Genomic DNA, 22742 nt, shown 5'->3' on the forward strand with positions numbered 1-22742 from the left:
AAAGTTCAAAAAGATACCATCTCTGCACGGTAGTGGAAAAATTGTATTAAATCCATACAAAATAGTCTGATAATATCATTTTATGTTGTTGGAAGGCATTTAGTTTAAGAGTCTTAAAGAGACACTTTGCCGTTTTGAGGCATTTCAATTGGAAAAATCTTAAATCACATGGAGGACAAATTGGTTTGGCAAAATAAAAACAATACATTTAATTAAATAAATACAATTATTAAGAAATTTCCTAGCAAAATATATTATTTTTTTTTCAGTCAGGTATCTGCTGTGTGATATAACCTGGTGAACAGCCTAAAATGTGCAGGTCTTTAATTAAGACATCAGCCTAATCCTCAACAGACCATAGTTTATGTGAATTTAAATACATTTTAATATCTGAAATGCCTATATTAAGGGTCTTCTAAGATAAAATGTGTTGTTATTGCGAATGAAAAAGTCAATTAAAACATATTTGTTCTTGTTTAGATTGAAATAAATGCTAAAAATATTGAATAAAGACTTAAAAATAAACAAAAATATTAGCGATATGACCATGAATTCATTTTAGTTTTTGATACTCAGTATATTATAACATTTTAAAACTTTACAACCTGCCTGCATTATACATACAATTTCTACTATAGTGAAGACACTGTGGACAGCCCTGAAAACTTAATGTATTAACTTAGCCAAATGTATTTTATATATTTAAATAATATATTATAGATATGAAATATTTTAATACAATCTTATTTTAAAAAATATGTATATATATTAAATAAATATATTTACTATATATATATATATATATATATATATATATATATATATATATGCGCTCAACTCAACAATGAATTAGTTTATATTGAAAGGGTAGGTGCATGATTACAAAACTGTAATTGTTTATAACCTTATATCCTCATGTTTATTTCCTTCTTTCTATGTGGGTGTAATTAAGAGCCATTAACTCCTCTTAATTAGATTTAACACACAGATGCTGACTCAACTCAATTTGTTCAAGTTTAATTACAAATCGATCTGCAGTAATCAACATTTGAACTGGATCAAAACCTTTCATCAAAGTTATACATGAATTTTGAACAATACCCGTTCTTGTCTTAGGACAACTTTAATGAACTTTTTTGATCCACTTCAAATGTTGACTACTGTATTATATGTCCCTTAAAACTGGCTGATTTTTTAAACTCAGACTTGAATAAAAAGTGCAGCATACTGTATGTGAGGCTTTAAATTAAGAACATTAGGAGTTCATATGAACCCATATTCTAATGTGAACTCCAGCATATAATATCATAGATATCAGCCACGATTTAACATATGCTGCACAGCCTGTACTGAGTCTTCCGATGGGATCTGAAATAATCCTGTCTGTTGGTGGTGCCCTTTGCACTTAGGATGCTGTTGTAGGGAAATTGTAAGCATGACTAGTACATAACCCAATTATTCATAGCATTTCTCTATTGATGGCCATTCAAAAACATATACACTACTGTTTGGGTTTGGTAAGATTTTTAAAAATGTTTTTGAAAAAAGTCTCTTATGCTTATTACCCCAGGCTGCATACATTAGATCAAAAATACTGTAAAAACAGTAACATTGTGAAATATTGTTACAATAATTTTCTTTTTCTATTTTAATAGATTTTAAAATCAATGTAATTTCTTCCTGTGATGGCAAAGCAGAATTTTCAGCATTATTACTCCAGTCTTTAGTGTCACATACTCCTTCAGAATCCATTCTAATATGCTGCTCAAGAAACATTTCTTATTATTATCAATGCTGAAATTTAACTATAAAAACAGAAAACTTACTGACCTCAACCTTTTGAACAGTAGTGTAATATATCATCTGAAAGAGGCCGGAATAAAATAGGGGAATGCTAGCAGGTGACCACTAAGCAAACGCCGCATTGAAATGACTCGTGACTCAGACTCCAGAGATAATAAAAAAAGACAAAAAAACTTTATTTTTTTTTTATCTAGATCAGGCTTTTTGTGAGAGATGATGGGAGGGGTAAAAACCAGCTGGAGGCTGAGTCAAGGAGACCAGGCTAAAACTGGTGCCTTTGGCTCCAGTGGTTAAGCCAGGGCTCCCATGGGGTCCCAGGCCGGGAGGATGACGGGGTCTTGCTGCATGACGTCCAGCACTTCAGGTGGGATGAAACTCTTATCCACCACCACCTCATATACATACTCGGTGAACCACTCGTCTGTCATGATCAGATATCCTGCAGGAAGAAGCAGAGATGAGGCACGGCCAGACAGAGATAAACGGGAAATTTAAGAGAGGAGCAAAAGAAGGGGAACACTATTTAATTTGCAGCAGCAGAAGCTCTTTTGAGAAACTTCAGATTGCCCAGCTCACTAGGTTTGGACAAAACTCAGTCGGCTAATTAAACTTGTAATTAAGCAATATATGACACTATAAAGTCCAGGCCTGAGAGATGTCCGATTAAGTGCCCGCCTCGTGAGACGGGATTTTTCGTCACACTCTGAAAGCCGATTAGGCTTGTGAGTAAAACTTAAACCGCAAACAGTGTTTAACCAAATCTGATGTCAAATGAAATCCTGATCCCATTAGCACGGCATGTTCTTCATTGTTCCTCACAGAGGGAAAGAGCCACACCCTGTCTTAATCGCCCGTCTGTTCTCACCTCTCGAAACTGACAAGGTTTGATTTTAAAACAAGCAAACACACACATTTGAACATTATTTTTTATTCAGAATGTGTCTGACAGTGGCTCCCAATAAAGCCAGTGCCTTTCTTAATTGACCTATGGCTAAGCCACGCCCCCTCCACTCACTCGGACAAACAGTCAACATTCGGTAACAGGCGCTAGCTGTCACAGTGTCAAGAGACATTTCACAGGAGGCAATTGATGATTTTTGGAGACAGAAAGATTATATATCATCTCGAAGTCACCAAAGGGGCCTTAACTATGCATTGGAGGGTTATATTAATAATTTTATTGTTGAGAAGGTCGATAAGCTTCAGCTCCAGACAAAGATTTACAGTTCACAGTGAAAACGTTATAGTTTGGTGCTATTTCGCTTCAAACGCTCGCTTTATACGCGCGTCCTATTCGCTTTGGACGCGCGAATGGATTAAAAATGTTGAACTAGACGCGAATTTGACGCTCTATTCGCGTTTGGTGTGAACGCAGCATAATGAACAGGCTGCGATGTCAAGATTGCAATGCTGTAATGTGTGTGTGTGTGTGTGTGTGTCAGATAGAAAGGCGCGGGCGCGATCGAACAGTGGAAACATAAAAACATACTCCATTTTGTTCATACAGGACATCATTAAAACTGCAAAGTGTTTAGCCTACTTATATTTGTGTAAAACACAACATTGTGCTTTTGTCAAACTGTAAACCCTTGTCAAACTGTAACCTACAACTGTCACCCAACCAAAATCACACACACGCTGTTTAAAAGCAAAAATGACAAGAAAAAACATAAAAACGAATGAAAACTGACTAACTGCAATGCATTTCAATGGACGTGGAAGCAGAGAATGTCCGAGTGTATTGGGTTAGCTATGCGCACTGTGATTGGCTCATCGCGTTTGGGGGCGTGGCTTATCCATAGGCCGCTTAAAGAAAGCAACAAGTCTTGAGAACAGGAAAGTTTTCCCTTGCTAAAAGCAGGAAGTAAATGTCGATAAGGATTATTTTAAGTTATTCTTGAGCCATGTCCGGTTGACTAAGACGTATCAACCGGGCAATCAAACAGAAGAAAAACACTTAGAGAAACAGAGCAGAACACGTACTAGAACAAATAGAACAGTAGAGCTTGAATTTCCATGTTGGATTTCTATGCATCGGTACCTCAGCTCAATGCTTTGGTAATTAAAGTGTGATTTATTTCCCCCCTCCAAAATACTTATAATGTGTGTGAATGGAGCTTCATTTTTGGACTTTTAATGAGCCCGAGCCGAGCCTCAGTGACAAATTGTTCTAAATCTGAAGAACAAACAGGTTTTTTCAAACATCATATTTATTTATGAAGCAAGCAGTCTTTGTGTTTGCAACAGAATTCATCCATTCCTAGGGGACATAAAGCATCTGAAAGAATATTTATCTCTCTATTCATCACTCCACTTTTACACCCATAAAATCTACAAGCTTCAGGGCCCCCAGTGAGCCACAGAACACATTATAAATATTCGGTCAAAATCAGTTACACAAATACCCCTCTTCAAACTCTTGTTCGTGCCACAGTATGTAAACAGGCAAAAAAAAGGTAGGAATGAGGCAGAAATACAGCCCAAAGTCTGTATTCCCCCTGAAATGTCAACCCAGCCCCCCTGAGTATATCATGTTATTGTTTAATCTTCAGGGGAAACAACTGTTATGACCAATTTGAGAGCCCTTAACCCCTTCAACCTCAACAACACATTTTTTCAATTCCCCCTTCTCGTCTAACTGTCAAACAATATTGCTCGAAAACCACAAAAAGTCCTGATTTATGTGCAGCTGTGATTTCTGAGTTCATAAACAGCTGTGATTAGGTGCTATTTGTCATGTATTATTAATCGAGGTGTGCTGTAAGACTGCTGTTTTATAAGACATTGGCAGGTGTTTCTATGAAAGTCAGTGAGTTAAAGGAGAAGCGTGTAAATTCTGCACTACTACCGGGATGTTGGAGTTGGCACTGCTAGAGTGTTCTAATGGTTGTCAGGGTGTTGCTAGGCGGTTGTTTAGGCAGTTGCTTACTGTGCAGAATATTACAATTTGATAACATTGTATAAATTAAAAATAATAAAAAACTAAAATCAAATGCTACAAGTGAATTTCAGCATCACAACATCATTTAGCATGAAAACTGAATATTCGTTTTGATATTTGTTAAAGAATTTAACAGTTATTTTATTATTATTATTATTTTAAGATTAACAAAGTTATCATTAGGTAATTTAAATGATAAAAATATTGGGCATATCGGCCAAAATATTGCACATCCCAAAACCCTTTCCTCAAGTATATCACCTTTCAAAACTTTGGGGTCAGTAAAATGTTTTTGAAAGAAGTCTCATACTCGTCAAGGATGCATTTACTTGATCAAAAATACAGTAATTTTGTGAAATATTATTACATTATTACTGGGAGGAGACCCCGGGGAAGACCTAGGACACGCTGGAGAGACTATGTCTCCCGGCTGGCCTGGGAACGCCTTGGTGTCCCCCCAGAAGAGCTAGAGGAAGTGTCTAGGGAGAGGGAGGTCTGGGGATCTCTGCTTAGACTGCTGCCCCCGCGACCCGGCCCCGGATAAGCGGTGGCATAAGATGGATGGATGGATGGATTATTACAATTTAAAATAACTTTTCTATTTTAATACATTTTAAAATGCATTTGATTCCTGTCATGACACACCTGAATTTTGGGTATTTATTATAGTATTAATTACTTATTGAGCAATTCTTATTGATCCCAAACTTTTGAATGACATAAAAGTGAAATTAAAAATAGCAATACTTGCCTAAACACCACAAAGCCATGGCGATTACACTCTTTGAGAAAGTCATCCAATGAAAACTTTCATTTAATTGTCTCCTCACATTAAATCACCATAGGAAAAAGTATTTTAACATAGAAAAAAAAAGGACATGTTTCATCTTTAAGGCAAACTTTGAACTTTTTAAATGCAGAGATGAAGCAATCTGCAAGGAATCATTTTCTACGATAAACGAGCAGGCCAAAAAAACCTTTATAATCTTCTGAGGAATGCAGGTCTAAGGAAGCAGAAATAAAACGGCCATGTATGCGTGTGCAAACACTCTTTCTCTCTCCAGGCCGCCAGATCTAATTAAACAGCCCCTCGATGTAGCGTCTGTTTTAAATAAGAAAGTGGGTATGGACATTTGGTCCAGCTGTGAGCGGGTCTACAGATGTGCCTGACAAGACTAGCGCACACAGCGTGCTATAAACCTCTGAAATCAGAAAGGCCCAGCACAGACCCCATGCTAAATCAAATATCCGACTCCCAGTGTTCTCAGACAAGAGTTAAATTAAGTCATTGAAGAGTGTACTAAGGAGCCCCAAGAGCTAATCCTGCTGCAAATTGAATTATTCAATGTCAAAAGCCAAATATCTGTAAATTAGGAAGCACGTGTAATCGTCAGACAGATGGCGACCCCTCACCTTTATTCCCACGATCGTCTCCCCACGAGTTCTCTACGCGCCACTTCTCATAGCATTCCTCCTTCCCATTCTGAGGACGAGAGACAAAGGTGAAGAAACAGAGAGAAAAAGACCATCCCATTCACATGACAGTTTTATTGGTTGGTTAAGCATAATGGATAGATGTGGGCTTGAAATGAAAAGGTTTTAGGTTTGTAACGGTTGAACTGTGAACTATTACAAATGTGACCTTGGGCAAAGCGCTAAAGGACCTAACCAACCGGCCGGGGTAAATAGAGATGACGTGGAAGGGCCACAATCAGAACCTCTGTTTTACTCTCATTTAATTGAAGGAAATTATTAGTCAGCCAAAGCTTAATGTCATTATAGCATTCACAAACACGGGCTGAAGAAGATTTCTTTGCTAAACCTACTGGAGAATAAAACTGAAAAATAGAATTCAAAAGGATCCCAAAAATATATATGGACAATAAAAGTGGTCCCAAAATCGACCCCTGAGGGATGCCACATACTAAAGGGGCCGATTTAAGTAACATTTCTTATCATCAATGTTGAAAACAGTTGAAAACCATGATTCATTTTTTTCGGGATGATAAATAGAAAGTTTGAAATAACAGCATTTATTTGAAATTTTATTTTTTTGCAACATTATAAATATATTTACTGTCACTTTTGATCAATTTAATGTTTTCTTGCTGAACAAAAGCATTCATTTATTTTACAAAAAAAACTTAATGACTTTGGGGTCAGTAAAATGTTTTTGAAAGAAGTCTCATACTCGTCAAGGATGCATTTACTTGATCAAAAATACAGTAATTTTGTGAAATATTATTACAATTTAAAATAACTTTTCTATTTTAATACAGTAGTGTTAACTTTTGAACAGTAGTGTATATTTCACACAGTGTAACATCTAGCTGCACTTTAAACCTGGGCTATCTTTCACTGATTGATAGACAGGCTGAAGAAGCCCTTTGTTTTATAGCACATGTACACTGAGGCTGCATACCGGCTGCTGAGAAGAGAATAGTGAACTCTGGATATGCATATGGCAACTAATGAGGGGAAAACAGACAAACTGTTGGTAATTAAAACAGGCCGGATGTCTGCAGAAAGGGAGAAAAAAAAATCTTCAGGACACTGTCTGTCAGAGCTGTTAATGAGCAGACAGGGTCATAATCCATGCGATATACTGGCCGTTAAATAACTTGCTCAAATTCCTGTACTATCCAACCCCAGTGCGTGTTGGGTTTTTGAGCATGCTGTTCTCTCAGTACCTTGTCAGTAACGGCAGTAAGGATCATGGCATGGGTCATCATGGAGTCTCCATAGATCAACCTTTCCGCCTTAGATAGGTTTTTCACTGAGATGCCAAACACCAGGTCATGGTTAAACCTACAAAAATATACAGAGAATCCTTAGTCACAAACACATTCAGAAATAAGTCTTACTATTTAACTAAAGGAAAAGGCAATACTCACACATTCATGTCATTGATGCCCAGTTTGCTATGGAAATGTTTGCCTACATCACAGCCAAACCACACCGCCTGATGCCAGAAAGACATCAATTAATACAGACATACAAAAATCCACTTTCAGCTGCTCAGTTATTAAAATCACCATCCTAAAGCCCTAGCTAAACAACAGCATCACCGTTCTAAATCCCAACAATAACTTTGTCAAGACAAACCTGTACAACAAGACTTTCAAACAAAACTCCAGATAGAGAGCAAGATATTGCAACTGCAAAAAAAATGGGGATTTCTAAATTGTTTGAATGGCAAAAAAAAACACTTAAGCATGTAAACCTCAGCACATTACTATGGAAATAATGGATACTCTCTGTGAATAATTTAGTGGGATCAAACTTGGTGTAAACAGACTCATTATGTCTCATGTAGACAGAATATGCGGTTGAAAATAGGGATGGGACAATGATTGATGATAGGGATGGGACTATTTGGTTAGTGAGGTTTTTTTTCTCTCTTTTTTTCAATGGTAGTGCTTTAAAGATGGCGCTTTTTTCAATGTATCTGTACTACAACCATCAAAACATTTCTTTTGTAACAGATTCACCACCTTCAAGAATATATTTTAGTCTCTTCTGCTCCCCAAGGCTACATTTATTTGATAAAAAAAAATAATAATACAGTAAAAACAGTACTATTGTGAAATATTGTTACAATTAAAAAGAATAGTTTTCTATTTTAATATATTTTAAAATGTAATTTATTCCTGTTATGGCAAAGCTGAATTTTCAGCAGCCATTACTCCAGTCTTCAGTGTCACATGATCCTTCAGAAATTATGTTAATATACTGATTTCTCATTATTACAAATGTTGAAAACAGTTGTGCTAGATACAATTTTTGTGGAAACTGAAACCTTCTGTAATATTATGTATGTCTTTTAATGAATAAAAAGCTAACAAAAACAAAATACAAAAACACTTTTGCAAGGATGATCACATGACCCTAAATCAGCCTTATTATAATGGCCTAGTTGTTCAAACAACCTATCGAATAGTTGATTTTACCTCTCCACTCTTGATGGAATTTGCAGCAGCTTGCTTGAGCAGCTCGATGGGCTGGTTGTTGTAAAGTGTTCTGCGGCCGCCCACCATGTTGCCCAGAAACTCCACACTGTACAGCTTCCCATAGGGGTTTTGGGGCCGAGGGTCATTAACGAGGCAGACCTGTATAGAAATTACACAACCTGTGAGTGAGGACTACAACACACTGAAGGCAACTAATGCGCCTGTAGCTGAGGTAGTCTGTGCTGCTTGTACCTTGTCCTGGAGATTATAGAGTGGTTTGACGTGCTGTGTGTAGAACTCCAGAGGAGTTAAAGGGCCCATGCGGTGAAAGTTCTTGTCCTTGTCCCGGTATTCCCAACAGAAGGTGTCTGGAGGACTGCCCAGACATACACTGGCCACTCGAAACACCTGAACACATTAAATGAAAAAAAAAAAAAAAAAAGACACATGAAATCAAAATTAGCCACTATTCACACAATCAATGGATTTCATCCATGGATTAAAATAATTCTGATTGATTCCCTAATGCTAAAAACAGTAATATCGTGAAATATTATTACAATTTAAAACTGACAGGGTTTTTTTCAGGATTGTTTTAGAAAGAAATCTTATGTAACATTATAAATGTCTTTCCCAATACTTTTGATCAATTTAATGCATTCTTGCAGAATAAAACTACTAATAACTTTTAAATAAAAAAACAACAACAACATACTGATCCCAAACTTTTTAGTGTACAAAATATTAGAGTACATTTTAAACGCTCTCAAGCTTTACGGCATCTAACAAGCATCCAAAATTCTAAAATGGTTGATTGAAAGCTCACGTTAAGTTTGAAATCTAAAGACGGATGACATATGGATGTGATATCTTAAATAAGACCTGGGAAAACAAACCACATTATAGAGAAAACTCTGGCTTTGACTGAATGTAGCTGAGATGAGCACTAAGAACACAAACACTGTGTGTGAGGCGTCTAATGTTTGATTATAGTACCCTTTTATTCTGAACTCAAACTGTTTTTAGTTCTCAGAACTTAGCCTTTGTTACTCCAATCCCAGGCATTTCCTGGCCTCTCCTGACCGCGGCCTCGGCTTTACATATTGGAACGCGGATTTCTCTTAGCCAAGATTAACTTGACCTTGATAATACGCGCTTCTTGGTCAATCACAAATGCGCAGGCAGGAAGGCAAGAAAAATGGACAGATAAGATGCACCTGTCTTTTTTCTTTTGGCATACACAAGTAAGTGGATTGAGGAAAAACATGCGCCACACGAACTGAAGTTTACAGAGACTTCTGGTCGACACTATTCACACTACGTGAGATTTCATTTGTCTGGACTTTACAGGAAGTAAATAGAAAATAATAATATGTTAATATATATATATAACTTTTGGGTTTTTAAGGCATTCTTTACTTCGCTCACAAATTAATACCACAGTTATTTACTCACCCTCACAAGAAGATATTTTGCAGAATGTACAGTTTTAAAGTCAAACTAAAAAAAAAAAAAAAAAAAAAACACACTGTAGAAGTACAATAGAGCCTAAGTCCCTCCACTTCCGGTTGACCACCATGGGACCTTATTTCGGAAAAATATTGTATGGTAGTCAATGGCGAGAGACAACAAATATTTTGATCTCGTTTGAATTGTGCCCTGAATTACACATATGATATTTGTCAATTTAAAAGATACATTTTAAAGTCAAGAAAGTCGCAGTTTGATGTAAAACTGTTGAGGTATAAGACTGTGAAAATACGTAATTACAAAGACTACAAACCCAAAAGGTTTGCCTCATACCTTTTCTCTCAATGAATGAAGCTAATTTTACTGAAGCTAACGTCTGTCATTTTTTCTATAGTCTTACGTTATAATCGTAACGTTACGCTGTCATTCCTGAGTGTTTTGTACCAGACTGCACGCATACGAGCAACGGACGGTGACGTACATATAGTGCGAGACGAGAGATGTAGTTCATTGAGCGATTTTCACATAAAACTAAATGTTACTCTTCTGTTTTATGACAAACTGCGACTTTCTTGACTTTCATAATTATCTTTTAAATTGACAAACATCATATGTATAATTCAGGGCACAGTTCAGACGGAATAAAAAGATAAGTTGTCTCTCGCCATTGACTACCATACATATTTTTAAGGTCCCATGAGCCGGAAACGGAGGGGCGGGACTTAGGCTCTCTATAGTACAATAAAAGCAATTCAGAACACATAAGATGTTCAGTCATGAGATGTTTGTTCAATGCCATGTAGGCTTGTACGAGATTTTAAAGGGAAAATTGGGAGAATAATAGCTTACATTTTTTAGAAGTTCTAGGAAAACTTTAGCATTTATTCCAAAGGGTCAGAGCCATGGCTTTTGACATATTTGTCATTTTTCTTTTAATTAACTGTAGGAAATAAAACTAAACAAAAAAAATCCTAAACTAAAAGAAAAATCAAATATGATCAAAATGACAACTTTTAGTGGTGCTTTTTTGTCCTATTGGGAGTTTGACAGTATAAATCATCCACAAAATATCATTTGGCTTCCACAGAAGGCTTTGGATGAACACAAGGGTGAATAAACCAAAGATGTCTCAATTTACTGTACTCTTTAGATGCTCTTCAGAAAAAAAGGTTCTCTCTACCCAACCTTCTCTGTTCTCTCTTACCCTATTCCAGCCCTATCCTGGAAAGAAAACCATTTAGCATTACAGTTTGTTTTCTCTATCCAGTCTTCCAAGAGGGAGAGTAAATACCGGCGGCGCCCCGGCCCTCTTTCCTCCCTGTTGACCCGGCGTTGGACCCAGATACACCAACCGCACAAACAGCCTCTGCATCGCACGCTCTCACATCCTCTCTCCTTGGCAGGTTACATAAACATAAAGGACCGTCCAAACAACACGGGCGCCTGTATTTTATTATTTTTTTGCCTGTTGAAAAGTGCCGCTTGCACAAAACAATGGCTGGGGCTCACTGACGTCAGTACAGAACCAACGAGTCAATATTGAAACACCTGTCTGAGGATGGGTGGCCACAGGGCAGCAGGAAGAGCCGAGAGGCACAACCAGGGAAGAGCAGCTGGCTCACAGGCCAGGAAGATGAGCACGACACAGCAAAATACTACATTTAAAAAAAACAACAGAAAAAAACCCCCACACAATACAGACAATAAACAACACACACTAAAAAAAAAAAAAATTATGTAAAACTAATAAAACCAAAAAAAGTTTATGGAGTGGAGTGGGACTGGCATGAGGAAGGCTCAGGCCACCCACGGTCAGACTCATCCAATGCCACACACGTCACCTCTCAGTCTAGTGGGTTGAGATACTGGCTTATCTAGGATTACAAGCACCTGCTCCTGACTTAAAAAAAACATGCCCTCAATGTGGGCACGAGGCGCTCCAGGTATGGTTAAGGCATAAAGGTGTTTGTTGACAAGGAAAGGAAAGGCTGGCTGTTTCACATCAAAGCAAACGATGTGCAAGCAATCAGCCATGCAAATTGCTGGATGTATGAAAACACAACACGATTCCAGTGGCCTGTGTGAAGGTAAGTATATCTGTTTACAAGCTCTTTATCAAAAACATTGTACCATGCTGCCAGACTCTGGTACTGAGAACACAGCGCTGATCCTGTCATTCGTGTTGTTTGCATCTGCTTCTCAAACACAGCTTTGCAAGGAAGTAACAGTATGGAGTTCAACGAGGGATAGTGTCAAAAATTTGCCTTTCTGCTTTTATCACATGGCAGATATGACACAACGCAAGCCAAAATATAATTTAGAGTATGACCGTGAACAGCTGATAAATACATTTGATAGATTTACTTTTCCTGTAAACTTGAAACATTTGGCCCTTACAAACAAACAAATTCCTCAAGGGAATTTCAGTAAATCTTTGCAGAGAATTATGCATCACAGTAATGAACCAGAGCTCAACCCACAAAAAAATAAATAATAATACTGCACATTCCTCTATCATAGCTAGAATATGACAGAAAATGGAATGTTTATACAACACAATTGTAATACACACAAAGTATGATTCCAATTGTATGTTTTCCTCAGTATTGTTATTGACTGATTGTGTTGCTTTATTTCCTTTATGCAGCGTTGCAAATAAGCAAATGTCTATTAAACTATATGGACAAAATGAAAAATGCCTCTTATTTTGTCATTCCAGGGAGTTGCAAGCAGAACAGCGAACTGCACATGCTTCCTCATATCCGCAGAGAAGCTGTGAAAGACCAGCAGCTGAGGATCAAGGTATGAGTTAACTCTGTGAAAGACCAGCAGAGTTAACTGTTGTCTCCTGAGCCAGGGCCTGCAACAGATTTTTGGGGGCTAGTCCGGGAGCCACTCCATGTGATGCTAGGAGGATGCAAAGATTCCAGGACCGTGGGAAAAGGTAGCGCAGGGGCTAGAGGCCGGCGGCTGCTGTGTCAACGGTGACAACGAGAGTATGAGACGATACAGAGGGTTGAACAGACGGCTGTCTTCATCCTGAGGTTAAGGCGGTTTCAGGAAGGACAACTGAGAGCAATGGCATGGCAGATCGTACGAGGAAACGCTTGGTGTGGGACATCAGAAAAGACCTGATCAGACTGCCTGCTGATGAACTATTCCACATTGCAAAGTACAAGTTAAAGACTCATCAGAGCTGGACCTGGAGGATACTGAGTGTTGTTTCGAGTACATCAGTGCCTTCAAGTCAAGTAAATCCTTGCTTGAGACTGAGGATCAAGGTATGAGTTAACTGTTGTCATTGCAAGAGACTGTAAAATCAGCAAAACAGATTTGCACTACTACATCTGATGTTGATACAAACACACATCTTGCACATGCGTTACATCCACCCACCACTGACAACACCTATCTGACACCACCACATGTCACACCTTACTCTAGGGGTGTTAAGGGGGCCAATACCTGAAACAAACACAGACATACGTAAAATGCTTGAAGAATATGAACAAATTGGCAGACAAATCCACCAGTACATGACACCTACCCAGAACACGAACTTGACTAGCTTGACTCACACTGTAGCATGGGGGGTGGGGGCACCACTACAGCACACGTGAACCAGACTGAGCAGCCTAAACGTGTAGATCATGACTTTGCGTTTCCTATGGGAGGGTTTTCATATATACAGTCCAGTGAGCTCAAGATACATGGAGGCCAGATTGGGGATCACTCATCAGACATCACGTACAACAATGTATGCTGATAAACAAAGAAGACATGACTGTAGCTAAGCTAAAAGGGTTACAATCACACTTGGGGGACCGAAAAAGCACAGAACTGTTCCAAGAACTGATGTGCACCAAGCAAAGTGAACACGAAACCCCTCAGCAATTCCTATAGAGTCATGGGATTGAAACAAGAAAATACTCTTTGCAGCAAAACAAGCCGATTCAGACAGAAAGTACAGTGCAGTTACTGTGCAGGATGTGTTCTTACACACGGTTTACCAGGGCCAAAGTCACCGGTGTAAAGATAGTGATGTAACTGACGACGCTATCCTCAGGCACGTTATGAAAATCACAAGTGACGAGAATGAGAGGCTGCGCCGACTGGGCCCACCAACCAGTGCAAAACCATCCATGACGAGTAGTGCCCAAGTTAGCGATGAAACAGACAGAGATGTGAAAGCTGCAAAAGGGTCTGGTGCACAAAAAGGACAGGCCTAGGGAGGGAGAAGTGCTAGGACCAAAACACACCCATCAGAGACAAAAGATCAAAGATACTTAAGAGGTGAAGTACAGTAGTCAAGGAGAAAGCATTCTGGATGCATTCTGGAAGACCAAAAACGACAACAATAAAATTGATAGGCAGCAAGGCACTGACCCAGTGCAACTTGACAGTGAGGGCACTGCTCGACACAGGTGCCCAAGTTAGTATGGTGGATCACGCATTGAAGAAAAAAAACCCTGTTTTTTGAAAAAAGTGTTGAGGTGAGGCCGCTTCGGGAGCTTCTTGGGTATGAAGATGATCTGAAAGTCTACACTGTAAACGGACACCTCCCATTTAATGGCTGGGCAGTTATCACAGTCAACCTGCTAGGAAATGAGGACCCGTGTCTATCTATTAATGTCCCATTCCTGTTGAGTAAGATGCCAATTGAGAGACCACTCCTGGGTTTCAACTTAGTTGAAGAACTGATTCAGGGTCAGTCTGAGAAACTGATGCCAACACTTACCTCACTACTGGCAGGAGCCATTGATATCCCTTGCGAAAAAGGCACAAACTTTAGTCAAGGTGGTCCGAGCTGCTGAAGATGATGATGGAGACGAGCACTTGAAGGTTGGTCCGAGAGGGGTAGTTATTTGGGCTGGGCAGGTGACTTGGGTGAAGTGCCGAATCCCTTCAAAGATGGCACAGTCTGATTCTGTGTTCTTGTCTGAGCCTCATGAAAGTATTGATCATTTAAGATACTTGGACATTGGAGAGGGACTCTTAGAGATACAACCCCAAAGTGACCCTTCTGAGAGGATGACAAAGATGACATTGGGTGCATACCCAGCTTGCAGATGCCGATCACACTTAAGGATGACAACATCCCAGTTCAGAGAGTGTATTCATCAGTACCAAAACCCTTGTTCAACGAGGTGAAGAGCTACATACAGGACCTCCTGGCAAAAGGATGGAGTGTCAAATCAAAGTCACCATATGCCGCACTGGGTCTCTGTCGGGGAATCGAACCCCGGTCTCCTGCGTGACAGGCGGGGATACTTACCACTATATATATGATGAATTGATTGTGATTAAAGCGCTTATATCAGCATATTTCCCTTGAATTTTGATGTAATATAAAAACATATTGTTACTTTACTTACACACACCCCTGTCCCGGGTGTGTGTATGTATATATGTATAAGAAATGCTGGAAACCTCCGATTGCACCAAGCTTCTTGGGTATACTGAAATTAGACTTGACAGGGAGGTGTTCTGAAAACAAAACAAATATTTTTAAATGGTTAAGTTCTAAAGTCTCCATCTGTGCGTGATCGCATTATAAGGAGGCATTGTGTGTTTGAGCCACTTTCAGGTGTGTTCTGCTGCACTGAGATCTGTCAGAGACAGTCCTGATAGTGTAAAGAGTGACACTGTCCAGTCCAGCACTGCCAACACATCAGTTAAACAAGGGCACCTTTGAACTACTAGTGATTATGAATGGAACGACAGATAAAAGAAAAAGAAACATGATGCAGGCTGATTATGAAACTATGACTCTCATACAAGTTCAAAGTGCAAGACCACTGCTCCGATTTCATGCGTAATGCTCTTTCATCTATGCTGTACTAGCATTCAATCTTAATTACATAAATAATATGTACTTATTTATGTACATATATAAAAAGTATATTATTATATTACCCCCCCCCCACCACCACGTGATCTCATCCATTGTAACTCACCATTTTGATAAAAGCAACATCTCTCCCACGTCCCTGTTAAATACACAAACACACTTCCCAACAACTCCTCTGCCAGTGAAGTGTTACAAAAAAAACAAACCAACACCAGGTGGACAAACAAACATCCCATCAAATACAGGAAAACATACAAGAGGAGATTTACAGGGAAGCAGATCGTACTCAGGCATATGTTTGTCCTGTGAAAGAAACGCAGAGCACGAGCTTAGAGATATTAACTTGGACGTGCGCGCTGTGCGTCGTCCCTTCACAGATGGTGGAGGTATAGTAATAATGCCACTGAGATTGCCTTTGCCACTCAACGACAGGCACCGGGCGATAGCAATCATGTTTGTGGAACATTCTGTCATCAAGTCCTGCAGGCACTTGTTCTTTCTTTCTCTCTGTCTAGCTCGCTTTTTCCTCACTCAGTCACACCCACAAAAATGCATGCAAACATATAAAAGATACGTTCAAACACACATCCGCAGGTATTCACAAAACCAGGGCATGCTTTGTATGTGCTCATTTTGTGCCACAGGTGGTTGACAATGTTATTGTTCAGGTTAGCGCTAAATGATTTTTAATTATTGATGTCCATGTTTTGTCAGATCAAGTTCTAACGTCACTACTGTACATCACTTACAGTCTGACATACAGAAGGTTCCAAAAGAATAAGAATATTTCAAATTTAATAGGCTACTATTTATTCGTTCAATCCTCAATATTAGCAGCATAGTACATTTGCTTAACTCGAAGTATTGCAGAATCTTAAATATTTCAAATTCTTTACATTTTATTTCCAATTTGTTTTTGAATGACATTTGCAATGAAGTTTCAGATTTTTGGACCTCATTACATGTGTATTTGAAGAAAAAAACGTTTTTTTTCCTCTCTTTTTTTAAAGTGAAATTTATAATACTGTTTTATATTATATATATTTATTTTACTTTGTGCACTGTATTATATATATTTCATGTAAAATATTACCCCAGGTATATGCTGATCTTTAAAAAAAAAAAAAGACCTTTACCTTTAAGTTAGCATCAATTTTATAGACTATTGAATTGAATTTTTATTTTTTTATTAAAGTGTCTTGCACTTACATGCAATATATAAACAAACACAACACTGTCAATTTAGGTCAGGATATAAATTCCTTTGCCTAAGTTTCCACACCTTTTTAAATTATGAAACTGATCATCATACTGCCTGTCTGTTTGTTGATTCTGGAAACGTGTCTAAGAAAAGCTTTTATGTTTCTGAGAGCTGATATGTCAGGGACATTCTCAGAGCTGGCAACTGCTGATAAGGAACAAACAGTTGCAAATCCTATAATTATAAAAAGTAAACTCGACAGTCCTCATACAGTTTCACAGTTTATGCGAAACATGCGAGAGTTTGCAGCCAGCCAAGCCTGTGAAGGATAACCTTGCAATATTGTCTGGCAACCTCAAGTGGTGGTTTCATCAGCAGTGAAACAGCGCCATCAACAGCCATAAAAGAAATGCAGTAAGGAATATTTCACCCAAAAATAGTAATGATCACTCTTTTACTCAGCCTCATGTCACAACAATCTATCAACCATATGGTGCTATCTTTTTATGTTGAACACAAAAGAATTATTATTAAAAATTAAACCAGTATGTTGCCAGGATCTTTAATGACGTCACTGACGTGCACATGCATGAAACAAGATTCAGGTTTAGAACAACATGAGGGTGAGTAAATAATGACAGAATGACAGTTTTAAGCTGAACCATCTCATTGTGGCGGTAAAACAGATAAAACAGAGGGCGTGTTAGCTCCGAAATTGAACTCACCTCCTCAATCATGGTGTCTATAGTGTCAGCCAGCTCAGTTTTAGTGGCTTCACTGGCCACCATGTTCCTCAGCCTTAGACAATATTCCCTCAACTGCAAACAAACAAATGCAAATCATAAAAGCGATATATATGTTAATATATAAGAATATATTAAATTCTATAAGACCATTCTAGGGATACAACGGATCACAAAACAAATTTTTGGATCATATTACGTTTTTTGAGTCATGGATTGTTTTTTGGATCTGCTTTCAGCCTTTCAATCTTTTCAGGTTGCAAGCGTTGCCTTCAATATTGTTATAGTTAACTAAAACTATTTAAAATCATTTTGGGTGATTCAATTAAAACTTAAATAAAATAAAATATACACAGAGGAAAAACAAACTTAAAAAAAAAATGTAATTAAAAATGTTGCCTTTTAAATACTTCAACTTAAAAATAAGTTTAAGTACTAAAATTGAAAATTAAAGTAATGCTAAACAGAAATATAATTTAAAAAAACTAATAAAAAGGACAAAAGCAGAGAAAACTTGAAAACTAAAAATATAAACATAAAAACTAATAAAAAATGTTTATAGTATATAAATAATACTTAAATAAAAATGAGCCTTTGATTCATCTTTTCTGGCACACTATTTCATATTTGTTTTAGTTCTTTATTAAATGTCACACTGGCCAAAACTGCCATCTTCCTCAATTATCTAAGGGAAGTGACCTTAGTGACATTCCCCTCTGCTCATCCGGTGAGTCAAAGAGTGCTCAGTCACCAGCTCATACACAGCCACTAAATCCTCATTCGGTAAATGTCAACATGAAAGCTTGAGGGGACACAACACTGCTGACTGAGAGCAGCTTTCAAGGGTTGAGCGTAACTTCGAACCCACCTTGTGATTGAGGATATCGTTCATTCTACGGGAAGCCTCTGAGCTGTGAGACTCGGGGAAGCACTTCTTAGGGACGACACCGTATTTTTCTGAAAAACACATAGGAGTTTAAACGCACCTCGACAGTGAAGAATTTCAATTCATATTTTTAAACCAATTTCGGTCTGAACAGAAGTGAACGATATGGATATCAATGATCACTTATCAGTTGAGAATAATTCCTTCCTCTGAACAAATGCGAGTTTAGTTGCAACAGTTGCATCAATGCAACAGAGCTAAACTGACCAATAAGGTTAACCAGCATATCCCACTGTCCACCATCATTGGTAGGATTTGATAGCAGGAACTGAACCAATCTGCCATCTACTGACTCCTTCCGCTGGGCTGTCTCCACACAGGCATGCAGAAAATAATAGCACCTCTCCACCTGAGACAAAAACAGAAACACACATAATCAGGGGGTGGAGTACACACAATCAAGGTGAAGGGGCAAAGAGTGGACACAGTGGGCCACAAACATCCAGGGAACACAATACATCTCACACAAAAAGAGGATTTACTGGCCCGTTACCATTAACACAATGAGAGAAGGCGATACACAGCAAAAACAACACACAGCAGAATGATAACCTTAGAGCCTGGTGCCAATAAGTAGTTAATTCACAAATGTAACATTGTTTTTGTGATGCAAACAAGGCATGGTAACGCTGACTTACCTTATCCCAGAAAAAAAGATAAGACTGACTGAATTCAAATTCTTCAATGTTAAACTTCTTCATGAATGGAAGGCGCATGACATTGAGGCATGAGAAGATCCAACATCTCCCTGATGGAAAAAAACAAGCATAGACAGTGAGGTCAGGTCAAACCTGACAAGGAAGCATTTAAACTGTATTTTCAGCCATATGGACCATTTTCATAGACGTGGTGGTGGTGGATTTATGCAACAATTAACATTAACTGAGGTTTTTTTTATATATATATATATATATATATATTCATTTTTTTATATTAATAAAAAAGATACACTATCAGTTAAAATATTTGGGGTCGATATAATGGTTTTGAAACATTATGCTTACCAAGTCTCTTATGCTTATGATCAAAACAGTATTATTATTAAATATTATTACTCTTTAAAATATCTGTGTTCTATTTGAACATATTTTGATCACCATTATTTGATGCTTAAGAAACATTTCTTTTTATTATCAGTGTTGAAAACAGTTGTGCTGCTTTATAATTTTGTGTAAGCATGCTAAAAAAATTCTCAGGACTCTTTGATGAATAGAACGTTTTTTTAATATACATTTATCATGTACTTCTATAAAAGTTTATCCTGCTATAGTTTACTTCCATGTTCCAAATCTACTACATGTGAAATATGTCTTTTGAAAGTGTTGCACCAAGAAATTGCTGTTGTTTTGGTGATTCTTAAGAAAAAGTTAAGCAGCAGTTTTGGACTTCACGTCATGCAAAAACACAAGTTTTCGGTTACTATTACCATTTAATTGATTTACGTAGCTTTTTCTAGACTTGATATGACTGACACTTCCCACTCAAGTGGGTCTACATCTTTTTAAACATATGTCAGATGCACAAAACTTTATTTTAGTGTTGGTACCTGAGTTTTTCTGGTTGGTGACAGGTTTGCCCTCTGTGGGAATGCTGTGCTGGAAGATGTGTACGGTGTCCTGGACTGTCTGCCGATGCAGACACACTTCTAAAGGATCAATGCAAGTCGAGACGTTCTGGGCGAGCAGATATCGAGGCTCCGACCGGAACCGCTTGACAAAAGCTGATGCTTTCTCCAGACTCAGGCCTGGGCAACAAACAAGGACACAAACACAAAACAAGGGCTCACAGTTTACAGTCCAGCAGGGACTGTGACAGAGTGTGACACTGCCCATTTACTTCCACATAACATTCACTAGCATTTTCATTGAATGAATAAATTGCAAAATCATGAATGGTGAGAAGAAATGTTGATCTATATGACTCCTCCTCCCCCCCCCCCCCCCGGGACATAAAATAGGTTAGACATAATGACAGTGTCAGATTCTGCCTGAAATTATTGACAGCCAGCTCTCTTGACTTGAGTTTGACTCCCTTCATTGTTTATGGACTTTGCCGGTGTTTAGCTTATCTTTCACTCTACAAACCTTTCCATTTTAAATAATTACACGTAAACACCAATTTTAACCCATACAAAGTGTCACTCCAGTGATTTAACTCGAGCAAAAGCCAAGAGTTTAAAGTCACATCTTTGCTTAGTCACTTTCAGCTGTAGTAGTAAACAGCTCTGGCTAGTAGTTAGCCACACAATGCTACTGCATTCACATCAACATTTGTGAAGCTCTGAGCCCTCAGCCCGCACCAACGATCCGCGAGAGACAATATTTACACATACGCACCAGTGTCCATGTTTGCAGGTGAGGAGAGGAGGTGTTGGAGTCTGATTTGTAAGTCTTTGTTTATTTCATTCGCCGACAGCCAGTCAGTCCGTGCGGAATTCCGGAAACAGGAAATTCAGTGAAGTCGCGTGTCTCTCTATCGAGGTTGCCATATCTGGGGGAAACCCTCCTTTCTGGAGCTTCAGGAGGGCACATATATTGATGAATACCGAGGTATTTGCGTTGTACTCCAGGTTCATTTCCACGAATAAACTTAAACTATTAAGTAACGTTACTTACTTCGTTTTTTCTTTTCCAATGTTAGTTAGCGAGTTAAAAAATAATAATAAAAAAAAATAACATAATTAAACCTTTTCAAATAACAAACTGGCATTTTCTTTGGTAAACACGCTCGCAAAATAATCCAAGCAGCATTCACTGAAACAATAAAAAAATTATATATATAAAATTTACACAAAATAAATACCTAAATATATAAACGCAAATTATACCTTTTCAGTTGCTTAAGGATTACTTTTTAAAAAAACATTAATTATTTAAATTATATATATATAAAAAATAAAAAAAATAAAAAACACACAAAAAAATAAAAAAAATCTACATTTGTTTAAATAAATGTTGCCTTTGGCTTGCTCAGTTGGGGATATTTTGGGGATATTTAATTTTATATTTAATTTTATCTATCAATAAATTCCACTAGAAACAAACCTTTGTTGTATTATTTTAATTTAATACTGTGAAGCTGCTTTGATACAATCTGTATTGTGCGCTATACAAATATACTTGACTTGACTCGACTTTAAATAAACTATAATCAAAATGTTATTACACAAAAATTAAACATGAGGTTCCTAACAGCTTCTGTCAAACAAAACTATAAATCAGCTGTAGCAAAATATTCTGCTCATTTTACATGTTTTTTTTTTTTTTTTTTTTGGCAATTTTGATATTGCAACCTTTGAATTAGCTAGTTTGGGATAACATTTTAGTTTGTAGTGTTTAATAAACTTAAAGAACAACATTTAAATAATAATAAAAATAATAGTTTCATTATTTTCTCTGAGCTACAACAACACGAGTCACAGACTGTAGTTGTTTTATTATGTGGACTCTTGTTTTGTAGTATGTTGTTATTCCTGTTCTTCCTTTCTGTTTCCTGGTTGTTCCCCAGGTATGTTACTGATTTCCCATTCTGGATTCTTGTCTTGCTTTGTTTAATAAAAAAAAAAGAAGCTTCAACCATATTCTCAAACTTTGCTCTCTGAAATTCCAATTTGTGACATCATAGTGGTTATACGTGATAGTGCTGCCATGGTCCTTGTTTTTTTTTTTTTTTTTTTATGCAATGAGAAATGTTTTAGCATTTTTCCAACTGCTATGACTACTACAGGCCTACTTTCTTTGATGGCTTTGCCCAATAACCTTTCAGACTTTGCCCTGAAAGTCTAACTTCTTTTTAACTTTGGAATTGTAAAAAGGGTGTGTGCCACTTAAGTCTGAA

General features: G+C 37.7%; 1 protein-coding gene across 1 annotated transcript; it reads right to left on the reverse strand.

Annotated features, from left to right (window-relative positions):
* Window positions 1-1955: 1955 nt before the first annotated feature.
* Window positions 1956-21370, reverse strand: blmh (bleomycin hydrolase). Its single transcript, XM_084418164.1, has 12 exons — window positions 21242-21370; window positions 20452-20649; window positions 19544-19653; window positions 19113-19254; window positions 18828-18916; window positions 17942-18034; window positions 8947-9102; window positions 8695-8853; window positions 7639-7706; window positions 7435-7552; window positions 6158-6227; window positions 1956-2242 (listed from the first exon to the last, which is right to left on the reverse strand). The coding sequence occupies exons 1-12, from the start codon at window positions 21249-21251 to the stop codon at window positions 2094-2096; spliced, it is 1362 nt and encodes a 453-aa protein (XP_084274290.1). The 5' UTR covers window positions 21252-21370; the 3' UTR covers window positions 1956-2093.
* Between the last annotated feature and the right edge of the window lie 1372 nt (window positions 21371-22742).

Source organism: Rutilus rutilus (assembly GCF_951802725.1).
Source record: "Rutilus rutilus genome assembly, chromosome: 9".
In the NCBI taxonomy this organism is placed as follows: domain Eukaryota; kingdom Metazoa; phylum Chordata; class Actinopteri; order Cypriniformes; family Leuciscidae; genus Rutilus; species Rutilus rutilus.

Excerpts from the sequence above, each read along its gene's own strand:
- blmh (XM_084418164.1), bottom strand. Across the intron at positions 6,228-7,434 it reads TTACTGCCGTTACTGACAAG|AATGGGAAGGAGGAATGCTA; the intron begins GTACTGAGAGAA and ends TCTCGTCCTCAG. Across the intron at positions 2,243-6,157 it reads AGACGATCGTGGGAATAAAG|GATATCTGATCATGACAGAC; the intron begins GTGAGGGGTCGC and ends TTCTTCCTGCAG.